This window comes from Gadus morhua, chromosome 16, assembly GCF_902167405.1.
Source record: "Gadus morhua chromosome 16, gadMor3.0, whole genome shotgun sequence".
Taxonomy (NCBI): domain Eukaryota; kingdom Metazoa; phylum Chordata; class Actinopteri; order Gadiformes; family Gadidae; genus Gadus; species Gadus morhua.
In genome coordinates, this window is record NC_044063.1 from 3085615 (window position 1) to 3103977 (window position 18363).

Consider the following 18363-nt stretch of genomic DNA (forward strand, 5'->3'; position numbering starts at 1 on the left):
CATTGTGCCTCGCCTAACCAGGATGTCCAGCACAGAGTAAAGCAAGATAGATTACACCACTGGCAATATATTATAAAAAAGAACATATATTGTAAAAAAGAACACAAATACGTCTCCTTTCATGCATATGTTCTCATAACAAAGCTTTGCTTTGAGAAGGATCAAATAATATAAATCTTATCTTACCTAATCTGCACACTGCTTGTCAAGCTCTCGAGGGCACTTTTGATGACGACTGCTGCATCAATGTCCTTCTTCTTGAGCCTCTGGTACAGAATGTCGACGTGCGACCGCTTTTTTATTAATTTTCTTCTTGGAGGTCCTGATAGTTTGAATGCCAATTTATCTGAATTGGATCGTCGACTTAAAGGAACTTCTTTCAGAGACGCAACGGAATTGCACACATTAACAGCTATGTTGAAATTAGCAAGTGACTTGATCAAAGATATCCCTTCGCGCTCTTTGCTCGGTTACGTCTGACGCAAGCACGTTAGGGCGAGTCCCAAATCCCCATTGAAAATCCATTGAAGGCTCATTTTCCGAAAAAAAAAGTTTTCACATGACAGTCAACGGAGAATCCTTGGGCGATTTTCCACGTCAATGAATTCGCCCAGAGAGGCGGGACCATTTGAAACGCGACTTGAATCTGACGATTCTGATTGGACAATGACAGATAATATGTCTAGAACACTGAAAACTACTTTTGCTGTGATAGAATTTGTTAGAAAAAAAATCCTCTTTCTCCAAGTTGGTAGTGAGTCGCCCGAATCGCCCCCAACACCATCCGCCCCTGGCCTAGGATTATGACGTGTCCAGCGAATTGCTTGAGAAGGCGGTCGCTTGGGACGGCGGTGCATGGGCTGTGAATACCTCGAGGGCTGCTTGCAGACAGTCCTAGTTATTATTATTATTATTATTATTATAAATGCAGGGAGCGAGGGAGCAAAGAGGGAGAGGGCGGTTCTTAGTTGTTTAGTTTCATAACCTTGCTCTCTTCTGCTCCTTTCTACTCTTTCTTTTGAACTGTCAAATCTAAGAACAGCTGGTATTTAAGATAAATCTACACCCACAGTACATTCTGATTCATTGTCTTATAAAATAACATAAAATATTACGATATCTGCACCAGACAGCCAATTTTATAATGTCACACCTGTAAACAGAGCGCATGGTACCGGGGCTGCAAGCTGCTCAGGGCCACACCCCCACCCTCCTCCTTGACCCGCCTCGCTCCTCCTCATTTGCATTATAGCTACAGACACCAAAACAGCGCATTTGGGGGAAGCTCAATGTGCGACTCGCTTGGAGTTGCTGTAACTCTGCACCACGGCTGAATTTCGGGAACGTATTTGAATGCTGTGTTAGTGGCCCACTAATACCTACGTTAAAGCATCCATAAAATAGCATGTCATGAGACCTTTAATGTAGGCTGTGAATTAAGTTGAACACAGAAGCTTAGGTAAAGTTGGGAAATTCGTTTTTTGTGGCATCTTGAACCAACACTACCACCACAAGTGGTAATCTAAGAAAAGTTATGTTTTTCTCTTGATTTGTCTTTCAGAACTTGGAAGGATTCGCTCTAAATTAGTCGACATGTTGTTGGACCAAGATGTCATCAATCTCCTGCGTTACCTTAGGGAGATGAATGTGTTGAATGACGAGGAGAAGGAGATTGTAGAGGGGTGGATGACAAGTGAAGGCAAAGCACGTTGTCTCATTGATACGGTGATGAAGAAAGGGGCGAGAGAAAGTAGCGTGATGGTTGATTATCTGACTGAGAGACCCCCTGAACTATGGCCGACCCTGGGTCTGACCCCAACTTCTGCTCTGATCAGTGAGTTTAACATGTTCATAATGTTCCCTTAACATGTGTGTTACGTTTTTCAGCATCTAATTTGGTTAAGAAGAAACTTACATTTGTTTAATTTGCCTTTTCTCTTGATTTGTATTTCAGAACTTGGAAGGATTCGCTCTAAATTAGTCTACACGTTGTCAGACCACGATGTTATCAATCTCCTGCGTTACCTTAGGGAGATGAATGAGTTTAATGACGAGGAGAAGAAGACTGTAGAGGGGAAGACGACCAGAGAAGACAAAGCACGTTGTCTCATTTATGCAGTGCTGGGGAAAGGGGAGAGAGCAAGTAGCCTGATGGTTGATTATCTGACGGCAAGGCAACCTGAACTATGCTTAACCCTGGGTCTCACCCCGACTTCTGCTCGGATCAGTGAGTTCAGCATGTTTATAAAGTTCCCTTAACATGTGTGTAAAGTTTTTTCAACTACTACTTTGCTTAAGTTTCGGTGTCAATCAAAGTAATTGCTGTTAAGCGTAATGCACCACTTCACCTGTAGGGGCCCAGAATCACATATAAACTGTGTGTGTGTGTGTGTGTGTGTGTGTGTGTGTGTGTGTGTGTGTGTGTGTGTGTGTGTGTGTGTGTGTGTGTGTGTGTGTGTGTGTTCGTATGTGTTTGTGTGTGTTTCACAGGGGAGTAGTGATTTTGATTGTATATTTTAAAGCATTGATAAATTATTATCCCAGAAATGATCAATTCAGATTATTATGTTGAGAATTTTCTTTTCATTCATTTAATTTGCCTTTTCTCTTGATTTGTCTTTCAGAACTTGAAAGGATTCGCTCTAAATTAGTCGACGTGTTGTCGTACAACGATTTCATCTATCTCCTGCATAACCTTAGGAAGTTAAATGTGTTGAATGACGAGGAGAAGAAGACTGTAGAGGGGAAGACGACCAGAGAAGACAAAGCACGTTGTCTAATTGATACGGTAAAAGAGAAAGGGGGGAAAGCAAGTAGCCTGATGGTTGATTATCTGACGGAGAAACACCCTGAACTATGCTCAACCCTGGATCCGACCAAAACTGCTCAGATCAGTGAGTTTAACGTGTTTTTAAAGTTCCCTTAACCTGTGTGTAAAGTATTTTGTCCATAACTAATTTGCTGAAGTTTCAGCGAATATCAAAGTAATTGCTGTTAAGCGTAATGCACCACTTTACCTGCAGGGGCCAAGAATCACATATAAACTGCATATTTTGGTGTGTGTGTGTGTGTGTGTGTGTGTGTGTGTGTGTGTGTGTGTGTGTGTGTGTGTGTGTGTGTGTGTGTGTGTGTGTGTGTGTGTGTGTGGAATCGCTTGACTAGTCCAAATGTGGTCGCTTGTGTAGACTTGTAGACTTATTTTAGACGTCTCTTTTATACTACTTCTATAATTTACTTAATTTATTTCCATGTTTATGGTTTTTGCCATCAGAAAAAGAGAAACGGCGATTTATTTAATTGCAGCGTCGGATAAATGATCATGGACCGATCAATGACTCTCCCTCCCTCCCTCTCGCTCGCATGCTTTTGACCCACCCGTAGGCCACATGCCAGTGCACACACACACACACACACACACACACACACACACACACACACACACACACACACACACACACACACACACACACACACACACACAGTCGCGCACAGGGACACACAGACAGACACACAAACAAAGACACGCCTAGGCCAATTATTTACTGAACTTTTCCCACAAACCGCATTTTCAAGTAAATAAACAGATAAATGCAAAAATAAATATGTATAAAAAATAACTTGATTAGGCCTACTTAAAATAAATAAACCAGAAAATGTAGGATAACAACAAAAAATCATAATAAACAAATATGACATCGTGCATACATTTCCTGCACCTGTCATACGCTTCCAAATGACGGCCAAAAATCGTACCCAGTTCTAAGGTGAAATGTTATAGCTACAGGAAACCTAATGGTACAGAAAACATCTTGAAACTTTAAGAAGTAGTATAAAAAAGACGTCTAAAATTAGTCTAAATTTGATGTTTAAAAGACGTCCACAAACGACCACATTTTAACTAAATAGCCCATCCACGGAGGTCCCACAGAAGTCAACATTAGACGTGGAAAAAACGACGTCACCTGGCGTTACAAATCAACCCCTTCAGTGGACCGAAATTCGACGACCAATAATGACACAGAAAAGACGTCACTCCGACGGCATTGCGCAGTGTGATCATGTATACATTTTCTGCAGCTGTCATAGGTGTCCAAATGACGTCCAAAAAATGTATGACGTCCCAAAAAATGACGTCCAGAATTGGCCATGTACCGACCTGATATAAACAGGATCTGCACGTCTATCCAACGTCCAATGTTTAGTGGGTTAGTTATTCATGGCACTTTGAGCAAACACTGAAACAATTTGGTTTACCAGAAGTCAACTGAGGAAGTGTTTATTTTTATTTCAGTATTTTTTTAGTCCATTTTTTTTCAATTAATGCCATCTCAAATTCTCTTGATTTGTCTTTCAGGGTTTGGTGGGGATCCGTCATTCAGTAGCAGACAGGAGAGTCCTGGTCTGATGTCCCCGTCTCTGCCCCTCGAAATGCATGAAGGCGACAGCGAGCTGGGTAAGTTTCAGTCACCTACACTGTAAAAAATAAAAAGTTGAGAAAACTCAAAATTGCAAGGCAACTTACTGCAATACATTTTTGGGTTATGCCCCGTACATATGGAATATGTAACGGAGTGGAGAGATGGTGATGGGTTAAATGATCCCGACCATTACCAGAGAAAGAACAGTAGCCTGCACACAGTATTATCGGAAAATGTATTCATAAAAGACCCCTAAAGTGTCGGACCAAGGCAATTCAACAAAATATTCACAAAAAGTAATATTGTGTTTGTTATTCTGCGTGTTTGGTCTGATGGTGGAGGTGAGAAGGTTTAACAAAGTGAGTAACGCTGTTTATAATAAACTGTGTTCTCTCAGGGGCAGCAGCTCATGGATCTGGAGCACAGGTTAACAATAGCCAAGGAGCAGCTGGAGAAGACCACGCTGGACAAGGTGAATGGAACTCGCCAACCACCATCCCTCTCCCGGTGTGTGTGTGTGTGTGTGTGTGTGTGTGTGTGTGTGTGTGTGTGTGTGTGTGTGTGTGTGTGTGTGTGTGTGTGTGTGTGTGTGTGTGTGTGTGTGTGTGTGTGTGTGTGATGTAAAAACGCTGCTGGTTATGAAAGGCCTAATATGTAACATTTACCTATTATATATACTTTGTTATCTATTATGTTGAGTTACTTGACCTAAATGTTTAAACATTGTTCAAACCCAGAGATATCCATAGTTTTATTTACAGTAATGGTCCGTTGTGCCGTAGGTCAATGTGGATGGCGTCATACGGCCTTTACCCCCTGTGGGGGGGATTCAGGAACCAAGTCAATCGTTTCTGTCTAAACTGTTTAACGAAATAGTCATCTGAATTTATAACAATTAGGCTAGTTTATTTGAGTTATAAACGTGAACAAACATTTGCCCTGAGTTCGCCCTGCGCCTCTCTATTAGCTTCGCAAGGAGACGTCCCCAAATGGGAAATCAACCTCTGCCGCTCAAAGAGCTGCGCAAGCTGAAGTTTCCCGCATTGTCTAATGCGAGGACTTCTTAAACCGTGGCACAGGTCTCAGAAATGCTGAGATGAGCTCTGCTCCACACATGATTTGTGATGGAAAAATCTATCATGTTGTTTCCCCTTCATCATGTAAGTTCTATATCCTGTTCCTTGCATTGTCTAGCCACTCTACCTTTTCCTAGCGTTATCTAACATTAACCTTTGTGCCTGGGGTATACGGGTCACGAGGGAGCAGAGATCCCCTTATGCATTCTTCTCCTTGATGAGAATACAGGAAACTCTGTCCTTTAAGTAAATATTATTTGATTTGCTCTTTCACATTTATAATGTAGGGTCTCATAGTGGTGACTTCTCAGTTTGACCCTTTGACCCTTGACCACCCCAATGGTGTCAGCCATTCTTTTTTTTACAGAAGAGGCCTAATGTATTGATACGTCAATAGCAATTTAGCTTAAATGTCTTCTCGACACGCCCATTTTACTCAGGATGCTCCGGTTGGTATCTTGAAGGAACTTGGCCGCACCCCAACAACAGAGCAGACCATGAGCGCATTTTTTTTTTTTTTACAATTTCCGTACACTATTTCATCACTAAATTCACTTCTGATAAGGTTTTAGGCGAGGAGTCAACTGTGTAGATTTCGTATTCAGGGGTAAGCTAGCCGGCCGGCCAGTAGCTCTCTCAGACCCTCTGGCCCCACGGACCACTGCAGCTAACAGGGCAGACGGCGGACGACAATGGTTGAAGAAAAGCAGGCCAAAAACTGTCTAACATTTATTTGATAAAATAAACTACAGAAGCAGTATGAAAGGGTTGTTTTTGTTTTTAATAGACTTTACATTTTAGTGTACAGTTGAGGAGCAGGTTGAGCTTCAATTGTTTTCGTTGATAAGCCTGGTATCTATTTTGGGGGAATGCAGGGGTCCTCTGTAGTTTACACAATACCAGTAAGAACGCACCGTCTCAAACTCTCAACAACGTTCCACATGCTCAGTACCCCTCATTCCTCCAAGAATAACTAGCAAGAACGTTCTCCCCACTGATTGTAAAATGACGAGTTGATCACATGGAAGTCCTTAAAATATAGTGCGGCCAAAACTAGAGCGGTCACACCACCACCGCGGCCATACAGAAACAGATGAAAGGGTAGCAAGGGGACAGAGCTAGGAACTAATATAAAATGATAGAGTGCCCTGCGACATTCTTCTTATATCAGAGTCACCAATAAATAGATAAATTAATAATAGATCAGACCTGGATGGACACAATAACAAACAGACCGTGATCAAGAAAGGGAAAGAAACAAGTTGTATTTTTCTGTAAGGATCCTTTCTACAATGGTAAAATATAATGTGAGCCGGTCAGTGGTAAAACAAACACATTTAGAGGACGTACATCAACGGGAGCTTTGCCCCAAATGATCACAGTGCAGCCGGTTTTTGTTGATTACGTCTGCAGTGTTTTCACTCAATATTGGAAGGATCTCAAGAATCGCTCTCCGCATTAGTCACTTAGACCCCAAATTATCTGAAAAAATAGGCTTAAGGTTGAGAAATCCCAAAGTTTCCTATAACTCTCTTTCAATCCAAATCTATGAACAGCTGGTACTTCCCATAATTCTACACTAACAATACATTCTGATTCATGGAATCACTTTGATAAATTACATGATACGTGACAAACATGATACATGATACAGTCATGTTATATTTGTTTACAGTGTACTTCATTTGGGCTGTAAGGTGACATGAAAAACCGGTCCAGGTCATGTTGAGGATTACTTTGGGTTATTTATGAAATTTTTAACATGCACTGATACATTAATGTTGAAGTAGTAGGCCTATCCGAGGAAGTCAGATATTACATTTCAGAATTTTTCAGAAAACAAGAAAATATTTAACGCAATTTGCAAATTCTATTGATTTGTCTTTCAGAACCTCTGATGACGTCAGGCAGTAGCGGACCGGGGAGGTTGTCCAGGCCTGAGCTGTCCGGCTCTGTGGACTCTGAGTCCTCACTTCCACTTGAAAAGCTTGGTAGCGCGCAGGGTGAGTTCAAGACTCCTAGTTGTACGAGATATTACTCTACATGTATAACCCTCTATGTCACCCACCAGATGGATACGTAGTGTATCTTTTTAACATTTTAAAATATTATAGATATATATTTGGCCTGTTGTGGGTTCTGGGATACGGATTTTAAACCTATGGCTCATTTTGAACATAAGTCATATGCATGACTAAAGGGTATTTGGGGTCGTCATGCAGTGACTAAAAAAGAAAGATGATCAACGATGGCAACTCAAAGCAGGTGTAAAAACCTAATGGAGTAATAATGGATTATTTCTTTAAAAATGTATCTGCTTAACAATCCACTGTCCACTGATATGGTTTTAAAGCTCTTGTTATCCAATGTTTTATCTCCAAACGACTTTAAATGCACTTGGATAAAACCAACAATCGTACTTGCATGTCCCACAACCTCGCTAGCAAGCTCACATTATTTTGGACCTCTGCATTTCTAAATACAGAGGTACGTTCACGTTTGTGAGACTAATTATCATGTTGTGTTTGATGTCTGAAAGCAACTCCATTATGCCAACGTTAGCTTACAAGAAGTGATTAACGGCTGATTTGGATATATTTCAAACAAAGTAGGCTGAACCAAGCAACCTAGTGTGGAACCTTACCTGGGAAAGAAATATGAACAAACACGATAGTTCCTTTTATTACTCAACTCAATTACAATGTTGGCGAAACTACTGTCTGTGTTTGGTGAGTCGAACAATCATTTTAAAGTCAAAAGTGTTCTCGACACAGCAATTTTACCCAGGATGCACCGGTTGGTATCTTGTAGGAACTTGGCAGCACAAATACCCAAGAATTAATTTTGGCGTTTTAGCAAAAAGCGGCAAGCAGCAGAGCAGAAGAATAAGGCATCGTTTTTTTTTAAACTATCGTATGCATTCAAATTCTATTGATTAGTTTTTCAGAGCATGTCAGGAATCGATCTGCTGTTCTCATACGGCGATTTTTGTGAGATGATTGTGTAACTAATGAATAGCACGTCCAAGGTAACGATCATGTTCTGTAAGATGTCTGAAAGCAGCTCCGTTATGCCAAGGTTAACTTATGAGTGATTAACGTCTGATTTGGATCTAATTCAAGCAAAGAGTTTGAACCAAGAAAAGGAATCTTTAACCCCAAACAAGTAAAGAAATATGAACAATCTATAGTTTATATCATTGCTTATGGTATGTTTGGCAGATATAGGGCATGAAAATGATCATGGTAAAACAAGAAAAAAGGTATCTGTAAAAACTACAATTGCTCTGAACAGGCAGTTTGCTGTCCAGCAAACTGCTGCTGGACAGCAGTTTAAGTCATAAAGGGACAGGGGACACACATCATGTTTTATAAAGGAGGTTGAGGACCTTCACAGGCCGAAATACAATATTTAATAAAACACCAATTTCAGGCCGATACGAACCCTTGTCCACATTATCCTCAATATCAAAGTGTGTCATTCAGGGAAATACTATCAACCATACTCAGTGGAGAAGGAGGATCCAGGTATTCAGTTGTAGTCACTGAGATATGCAATGCAACACGCTAAAACAGACAGAATAATTTGTAAGAAGGGGAAAGTTGGTCTGATTTCAGTAATATTTTTCTCATGTGAAAGCATACAAGTCTAATTATACTTTTAACATAGAGAGAGAGAGAGAGAGAGAGAGAGAGAGAGAGAGAGAGAGAGAGAGAGAGAGAGAGAGAGAGAGAGAGAATAAGTAGATTGGCAAACACAGAGCTTGCGTGTTGTTGACGGATGTCACAAGCTCTGTGTTCGCCAATCTGCCTATCGAGTCTTAAAGACAAGATGGCGTCGACGGGTGAACTACTGATGGTATTGTGTATATAAAATTTCCTTTTTAATAAACAATCAGTGCACTTACAAAGTTATCAATGCCTCGTTTTATATGTTAAGACCCTTATTATACTACCAAAGAAGTGTCGGGCTATTTCTAGCCTTGTAAGTGGTTTAAAATAGCGATTTAGTTTTTACCATGAGACATGCCCCTATCGTTCCAAGTTTATAGCGTTTTGGTAGAATGGGCTAAATACAGCCAACTTCAGAAAGCGTCTATGTGCGCTTTTTTGCTCCCAAACGAACATTCCAGCTCGTTATCATACTAAACATATCCCAGATCTTTTTGACACCGGATTTCTCCTTTAACATAAACATTAACCTACTCAGTAGGCCTGCCCCGACGTGAGTCTGACATGACGATTGGTCTTTCCTTTCCTTCTCAAACTACGTTACAATTGCATGTTCATCAGCCCGATTTTCTAATTTTCTCGGGGAGAAACCCAGAGAAAATGAAATGTCAGATGAATGAAGAACGTCTACTTTAGGGGAAGATAAAACAACTGTATGCCGTAGCGCACGGGGGGGCCGTCCCGGTGAGCTGTCCTCGTCTCTGCCCCTCAAAACGACTGCTAGTGACGGGACGCTGGGTGAGTGGAAGTCTCAGTTTAGTAAGTCGACCTGCATAACCCTCTAGTCTATATCATAGTACTTTCCTTTCAAAATACATTTCACTCCACCAGATAATTAATAGACTGCTTACCCAGGGTCCCAATGGGGGGAGGGCCCTCAAAGCCGGAGATGAAAAGTTGTTTTTTGTTTGCAATTTCTTATTTCTAAGTAAATAATATCCTAAGTAACTTTGGCTGAATAAAACGTTTAAGTGACTTACCTTTGTGAAGAAAAAAATAGTGGTGGCTAACTTTGACCCCTTACATAAGGCACAAAATGCTGAGTTTAGTGGCGGCTGGTGAATGTTATTTCAGGGGGGGCTGAACGTTTGTAAACCAAACCCCTTTAGGGGGGTCTGGTGGCATCCTCCCCCCGAAGATTTTTTTATGATTTTCACATACAAATGAAGCATTCTGGTGCATTCTGACAAAATAATAAAGGCAAAATAGAACATTTCCTTACTAAGACGAATAGAGCCGGGGAAACTTAATTTATTTGCCTTGTAGAATTCAGCAAGATTAAAAGTGCAAATACATCAATAATAATTGGGAATTATACACAAATTAACAATCTCTCTGTGTCTCTATCTGTATGTGTGTTTATGAGAGAGTGAGAGTGAGAGAGAGAATGTGAGGTAACATTTTATAATAAGGTACCATAATAAATAGCAAACTAGTCATTACTTAACGCTTTGTTAATATTTGTTAATTGTTACTAAAATATCTATTTGACACAAGTTAATAGTTTTTCCATCATTAATTAAATATTAGTTGTTTGCATACAATCTGTATGTTAATGTTTTAACAAATAGAAAACAATCTATTAACTAATATTGTATTAATATTTATTGATGGTTAACTAAATGTATTTTTGGCACTAATTAACAGTTATTTCTTACATTATTTAAATGTTAAATGTTTATTTACAAACTATATGTTAATATAAAAGTTAATGACATATTATTATTTAACTAATTGTTATTAAACTGTGCTTCTGCCTATCCCAATATGAACCACTCCTCATAGGACTCTTACAATGAAGTTGGTTAAGCTTAATTAATATATTAGTAATATATAACTATCAGTATGGGCGACCCTTAGCTTAATTTATATATTAGTAATATATATCTATCAGTATAGGGGACCCTTATAATAAAGTTGGTTAAGCTTAATTTATATATTAGTAATATATAACTATCAGTATAGGGGACCCTTATAATAAAGTTGGAATAGTAATTATTAATTATTTACAAATATTAATTATGACATTTATTAACGATAGCAAATATTTTAACTCCCACACTGGAAATGAATGATCTCAGCACTCACTGTTGGGAAGGGGGATGAAAATACTTTATTTATAACTCTCTAACAAAGAACTCTCCAATAGCTTTTTTTTAAGATTTAATAGGTTTCTTAAAGGCACACAAGGCAATGTTTTTAGAGATGGGTGAGAGACGCTCCATTCACCCGGTAATTAGCCATTTAATCATCAGTGACTAAGAAGCTGTTAAATTAACCTAAAAATGTTGCCTGGTGTGCCTTTAATGAAAGACTGTATGTGTTTCAGAGATGTTTGTACATCTCTGCTATGTCATGCAAAATCCTACCAAATGGACCACTGTGGTACTTTTTTGCAATCCATTCATGCCACTCAATCACATTTAGGTGGTCTGACAACAGTTCTTCTGTCCGGTTGCCCCTTTGTCTCCAGACCTGCTCCTTAACAGTTTGGCAAGCACGTTCAATGTGCTGTGTATGGTTTCCTGTAATATGATCCATATACCACATACTGTGGTTTACAGTCAAGTGTCTGAACCCCAGATCATTAAGTACGCGGTATGACCGCCATTCATCACTAATGATGTAAGAGCCCATTTTTACATGTCGGCATAGCAAAGGGAGAAGTTCTTGTCTGGTTCGCCTGTCCACCAGGCGCAGGATTGGTCTCTGACTCTTCCCATCACTTTTCCGGTGAGTAGTGGGCACATGTGGGTAAATGAGTGTGTGTAGGTTGGGGCTGAATGTGAAGAATGACACTTGGCCGAATGCAGAGGGGAATGGGTGCACAATGCGTGTGTATGCACTTTACTATAATCAATTTGTGTTGTTGTCAGTGATGTCTACCACTTAATTTTCCAGCATATTTTAATTATGGTAGTTGTTACTCTGATATTTTATGTACATGTTATGAAAATTCAAACAATATTTTCTCACCTTTCTCTTATGTCTGAAGTGGCTTTCGTCGATCACCACATACTCGTGTCTTCCACCCAATCGCTGTCCCTTCCTTCTCCTTCTTCTATTAAGTGCCCAAATACATACTTCTCGTAGCTCCTTTGCCATCTTTGAAAGAGAGGTCGGACTCCTTGATATCTCATCCATCATCATGTCAATCAGTCTTAAACGCAGTCCTTGTGAAAACCTGAAACAAAGCATCACAAATAATTAGCATTTCTTCAAGTGACCCCCCCCCCCCCCCCCCCTCCTTACACACACACACACACACACACACACACACACACACACACACACACACACACACACACACACACACACACACACACACACACACACACACACACACTCGTAATTACGAGATCTTTTTTTTATTACCGTAATTATGTATTATGTAATTCTTAAAACTTTTAAATTATAAACAACTAAATAAATAAATATGCATCATTTTATTTTTTTCAAATGCGCCAATCACAGTGGTCTGCATACATCTGACTCCTCCTGTTGGAAGTCACTTCGCAGAGCTCAACAAGCAGAGACACTTGGCTGAAGTTCACATTGGTGCTCTTTGATTGCGCAAGCCAGGCTCGCTAGTTTATTTGGAAGTGTATGTAATGTCGGCAGGCACCAGATCTGGGAAAGTTTTAAGAAAGAACACAACTGCAGCGAAGGACGACAAAATGCTCCCCTCCGCCTCCGCTCAAACACGTGACATCAACTTTGACAGTGGTGATGACTCCACAGATACCCCCCATGTCTCTGAACCGAGGAAAGGTAAGTTCGAACAGGTTATGACCTAACATTATGTTCATAAAATTAGGCTATGCTTACTGGTTAGCATTAACACTGGAAACCTACCCAGTGTTTCCCACACATTGACGAGGTGAGAAAATCGATTCTCGGAGTACACATGTGGTTATTTTTGACTAGGCATTATGTAATTCTTAAAACTTTTGTTCTGACCATGGGTCGGAACAAATGGAGTGTCGGAGAAATGACATGGATGGACCCTTCGGGTGCACTCACACTAGGCCATCTGGTCGTGGCCCAAGTCCGTTTCACACCTCTACCGTGCTCAAGTCTACATCGTTTGGCCAGTGTGAGTGCGCCAAGTGTACTCAAGTCCACTTCCATTCCGTGGCCTGAGCACACTTGGGAGAGGTGTGCTCAGGCCACGGTACAGATTATTGTTGGCTCGTTCGTTCGCGAACCGGTTCGAATGACCGAGTCTTTAGGACGAACGAACTGAACCGGTTCGTCTCTCTCGTTCGTTCGGCCGTCTCGTTCACCATTCGATTCACCGGAAACACGACTGAACGAAGGAACGAGTTTCCGGTAGCACTAACTCCACTGAGTCTGACTGACTCAACTGAGAACCGTGCAATGGCGTGCATTCCATGATGCGATTCACCGTTACTGGAAACTAGGCTGAATCGCGAACGACTCCTCCACGTTCAGTCTAGTTTCCCGTGAATCGATTCACCGGAAACTCGGCTGAACTGGGAGGAGTCGTTCACGAATCGTATGTTCGTTCAGCCTGGTTTCCGGTAGCGGTAAATCGCATCATGGAATCGACCCCATTGCGCGGTTCTCAGCTGAGTCAGTCAGACTCAGTGGAGTTAGTGCTACCGGAAACTCGACTGAACGAACGAACGAACGAACGACTCCTCGTGGCGAACTGAATCACGCGAACTGGGTCACGGAAACGAATCATTGAATCCACAACTAGTACAGATGCTAATGAGCCGACACGCACGGCTACGCAACTTGAGCTGGATGACGTATAGTCCATGCAACGACCCTTCCTTCCCATTAAACGATAAACATGACGGCTAGCGGTTCCCGTTGATGCGATAGTGAAGTTGAGTTTTTGATCAAAAATACCCCGTTCGTCACGGCGCAGGCTGTCTTGGTTCACTCACTGGAGAAGGCGGGGCTGCGCACGGAGTCTAACCTCCCAAAGCTCTTTAGAATCATTTGCCTCTCTCGTAGATCGCACCATCTTTCAACGTCTTTGTTTAATACGACTGCATCACCTTCTCTCACATGATCAGCAGCTCGCGGACTTCACTTTATCAAGTTAGAAGTCAATTGCTCATGATCATATTGCTGCGTTGTCTCTGTGGAGCAACACCACTACCCAAGCCCCCCCCCCCCCCTTGAACCGTGGAGCCGTCGCATTTACAACAGAATGAAACCCAATAAACCACTAATGTGTGCAGGGTCCGGGAGGGTAAATTGGGGTTCTAGCTCACGCGCGGAAATATAAAAATGTGTTGCTCCAAATAAGCAACAAAGTCAGTAAAGTGGCAACTGTGTTCTCTGTGTTGTTCTACTAATCAGCGGACGCTTGGTGGTGACATGTTACAACGTGATGACGTATGTAGAAGAGGCAACCGTGCTCAGGCCCAGTTGCGATTGCCTAGTGTGAGCACAGGCCAGAGAACAATAGGGGGGGGGGGGGGGGGGCATCTAGACTTGGTTAGGTGTGAAACAGACTTGGGCCACGGTACAGATGGCCTAGTGTGAGTGCACTGACAGCTGTCCCGCACATATTTTACATTTTAGGGCATTTAGCAAACGCTTTTATACAAAGCGACTTACATCGGTTAATACACACATTGACACACCGACGGCAGAGTCCACCATGCAAAACTATGCTGAAATTACGTTTTTTGACAGGTGACCGGTCACAAACGGTGAAGAATCTCCTCCAAAAGGCCAAGATGAGAGAGCGGTCTCAAGATAAGAAACTCCAGAAAGTGATAAAGGAGAGGGATGCTCTTCGCAAACAACTGGCATGTAAGGTTCAACAAGCCTACATTTTCGGTGCATGACACAAAAATGTATACAGTGTCAGTCAAACATATACCTGGTGGTATTCCAAGTAGGAGGTTAAGTGGTACACCTGGTTAGTTAAGTTCGAGGAAGTGGTAAACCTCCTTATAGTAGCCTGCTGGCTTTCTGTAGTTAAGAGAATGGAGACTCCAGACTCTTCTATTATCATATTTACCACTACCTCTAGCTTAACTTACCCTGGTTCGACACTTAACCACCTAATAGTAACCACCTAATAGTAACACATCCCAGGTCTAGGGTTATTTTGACTTTCCACAAAATATTACCTTTGTTGGAACAAAAAGGAAGAAATGGTATTCTGTATAAGGCATCAGCAACATCAGTTTAATCTTTGTTTTTTTGTACTGTCTAGACCTGTCGAAAGCTCTCAGAGAAGAACAATCTTCAGAGGAAGACACTGCCTCCTGCTCATCATTGTCTTCAATGAGCCGGTCCTCCTCCTGTTCTTCCTCCTCCTCCTCAGATGAGAAGATGAAACGAAAGGGCAAGGGAAAACTCAGACTTTCAAAGACAAAGAACAAAATAAAGAAGGCCAGGAAGCAACACAAAGTGACTGATGTCCGCAAAAGAGGTAAAACTCTAGTAAAACGTTGAATCTATCCTTTATGGAGCAAATTCATTTTCCACCTCCCCTTGTCTTCAACATTTGAGATTGACCTTTCTCCAGGTCATTCAGCCTTTCTCTGAGTTTGACCAGAGAGGTTAAAAGTGAAGCGAGAAGCACAAATGTCTGTTAAATTCTGTGTTCTATTTTCAGAAGGGGGAGGGGGGGAAATCCAAGAGTCGAGCCCTCATACCTCATACAGAAGTTAATTGAAAAGTTTACATTGTGACGTTATGTAACACTCCCACTTATGCAGACTGGAACTATTCACGTTTACTCCCATTTTAGTCTGGCTGAGCGGAAATGGACAGCGTCTATTGCGCTAGCGTCGGATTCCACCGCTACTCCTCCCCTTCCGGTTGCTGGCTTTCCCGTATTGCGCACCGCTGCAGCTTCCCGGGGTTAGCCCCGCCCTAGACGATTGTGATTGGTTTAAAGAAATAAAAACAGGCCAGCCCAGTTTCCCCCCGGATAGACGGCTCTAAATAGCGTGGTTCCAGACCATTCTACTAGCTGTAGTTTGGTCTGGCTTTGCGAGACTACTCCCATTGTAATGTATTATGTTGCTCTACCTTGGTCAGTAACTTTGGTCTGACGGTAGTACTTTAAGCTCCAGCCTAGCATAGATTATTGAATCAGATCAGCCCATTAGCATCTCGCCTATTAGTATCTTGCTCAAAAGTGACTAAGAATTCAAAAAAAAAATCAGTGGATAGTGAAATGTGGCGATTGTATATTCCGATAAAACATGGAACTATACTCTCATTCCAGCATAGTAAATTAGGACATTTGCTGACACATCTGAAAATAGTCCCTCCATGTGTTAAAAGGATTATCAGGAGTGAATCAACCCGTAGCCCTGTTGTTTGAGGCTGCCGAGTGCTGTCAATAGGTCAGAACGACAGCAATAGTTACAACGTAGACCAGATGCGGGCATATGAAAACGAAACTCACATGCCCTAAGTAGTTAGCGTTGGCTGCCGTTTCGCTATTTGGTCTACCGTGCATGGAATTCACTCATTCTCATGCCTATCGACAGCACTTGGCAATGCGAAACAACAGGGCTACAGGTTGATACACTCCGCATAATCCCTTTAAGTCAAGTTGTGCAAGCCACGGTACTGATCACCATGTTCATTCTCTGTTGGTACACTTTGTAATTACTGAAGCATTACATAGGGAAAATATCAGATTTCTTAGTTACGTTTGAGCAAGATGCTAATGGGCGAGATAATGGTCTAATCTGATTCAATGATCTATGCTTGGCTGGAGCCAAAAATGCTACCGTCAGACTCAGAACGGCTGGATGAACTGGAGAAAGGTCAATCTCAATTAGGCTACTTAACTCGAGGGAAAGTGGAAACTGGTGTAATTCCCCAAATGGTGACGTATCCCTTTAATTCTAACATAAAGTGGACCAACTATTTAAAGGAGCTAGGTGGAATTCTGTCTTGTCTTGTATGCTGCCACACAATAATACAATAAGCATTTCAACTCATAGCACTGTTGTGAACACACATTTTTATGTACCGTCCATAATGTAGTTTTTCTTTATGATTTGCTCCTTGCAGCCCGTGGCCCTTTTGAAGTGATAAGAAGATACAAGAAGGTCCTGAAAGCATACAATCGGGGCTTGAAATTGTCGGCTTCCTGTGCATACGCAGGGGTGAACGAACTCACAGTCAGGTCCACGGCAAGCATTGCAGAGCTGGCAACAGCGTCACCTGCCAAGTTCACAAAGCTCCTTGATAAAACAAAACAGGCAAAGCTGAAAGATATAGCAAATTTATGCGAAAACTACATTAAAGGTGATGCTCAGGTTCAGACAAAAATAGATGACTTAAAAAGTCAATGCAAATTAATCCCGTATGCGAAGAGAGCATAATTATAATTTTTTTACCCGTTCGTGTTGTTTTTTTTCAAGTGTGGTTAAGAAATATTGCCTGTCTATCACTCTGTCTTTCCCTCACTTTCTTGTGCTCTGTCTCACTGTCTTTCTCTCTTTTCCTCACGCTCTGGTTGAACCCCTCTCTCTTTCTCTGTTTATTTGATATACCATTTTATACATTCTGTTGGCATTCTAGTTTGATCCTCTTTTTTGATCAGTTTAATGATCAGTGTTCCAGTAGACCATCTGGTCAACCATCAGTGGTCAGTGTTCCAGTAGACCATCTGGTTAACCATCAGTGGTCAGTGTTCCAGTAGACCATCAGGTTAACCATCAGTGGTCAGTGTTCCAGTAGACCATCAGGTTAACCATCAGTGGTCAGTGTTCCAGTAGAAAACAAAAAGCTATTGGAGAGTTCTTTGAGAGTTCTTTGTAAGAGAGTTATAAATAAAGTATTTTCATCCCCCTTCCCAACAGTGTGTGCTGAGATCATTCATTTCCAGTGTGAGAGTTAAAATATTTGCTATCGTTAATAAATGTTAGAATAAATATTTGTTAATAATTAATAATTACTGTTCCAACTTTATTATAAGGGTCTCCAATACTGATAGTTATATATTACATATATATTAATTAAGCTTAACCAACTTTATTATAAGGGTCCCCCATACTAATAGTTATATATTACTAATATATTAATTAAGCTTAACCAACTTTATTATAAGAGTCCTATGAGGAGTGGTTCATATTGGGATAGGGAGAAGCACAGTTTAATAACAATTAGTTAAAT

The 18363-nt window shown here is 41.2% G+C and overlaps 3 protein-coding genes across 9 annotated transcripts in view; all 3 read left to right on the top strand.

The window, feature by feature from the left end:
• Positions 1-18363, top strand: part of LOC115560655 (uncharacterized) — a 553265-nt gene that overhangs the window by 382021 nt on the left and 152881 nt on the right. The gene's annotated exons all lie outside the window — the stretch shown is intronic.
• The window catches only part of LOC115560657 (uncharacterized), a 360390-nt gene that overhangs the window by 168557 nt on the left and 173470 nt on the right, over positions 1-18363 (top strand). For 5 of the 7 annotated variants that reach the window (XR_003979798.1, XR_003979796.1, XR_003979795.1 and 2 more), the window contains exons 8-13: positions 1562-1834; positions 1955-2227; positions 2625-2894; positions 4355-4453; positions 4816-4890; positions 7384-7497. The exons of the other annotated variants lie outside the window; for them this stretch is intronic. Coding sequence is in view for 1 of the 5 variants with exons in the window: in XM_030380070.1 (XP_030235930.1) it covers positions 1562-1834; positions 1955-2227; positions 2625-2894; positions 4355-4453; positions 4816-4890; positions 7384-7497 (1104 nt within the window). In the remaining 4 variants the exon portion in view is untranslated. The remainder of the gene's footprint in view (positions 1-1561; positions 1835-1954; positions 2228-2624; positions 2895-4354; positions 4454-4815; positions 4891-7383; positions 7498-18363) is intronic. 7 annotated transcript variants of the gene reach the window in all.
• On the top strand, positions 12528-18052 carry LOC115560713 (uncharacterized). Its single transcript, XM_030380234.1, has 4 exons — positions 12528-12996; positions 14905-15024; positions 15434-15652; positions 17257-18052. Exons 1-4 carry the CDS (start codon positions 12837-12839, stop codon positions 17568-17570), a joined length of 813 nt encoding a protein of 270 aa, XP_030236094.1. The 5' UTR covers positions 12528-12836; the 3' UTR covers positions 17571-18052.

Excerpts from the sequence above, each read along its gene's own strand:
- LOC115560713 (XM_030380234.1), top strand. The coding sequence starts at position 12,837 with ATGTCGGCAGGCACCAGATCTGGGAAAGTTTTAAGAAAGAACACAACT. Across the intron at positions 12,997-14,904 it reads TGTCTCTGAACCGAGGAAAG|GTGACCGGTCACAAACGGTG; the intron begins GTAAGTTCGAAC and ends GTTTTTTGACAG. Across the intron at positions 15,653-17,256 it reads GACTGATGTCCGCAAAAGAG|CCCGTGGCCCTTTTGAAGTG; the intron begins GTAAAACTCTAG and ends TGCTCCTTGCAG.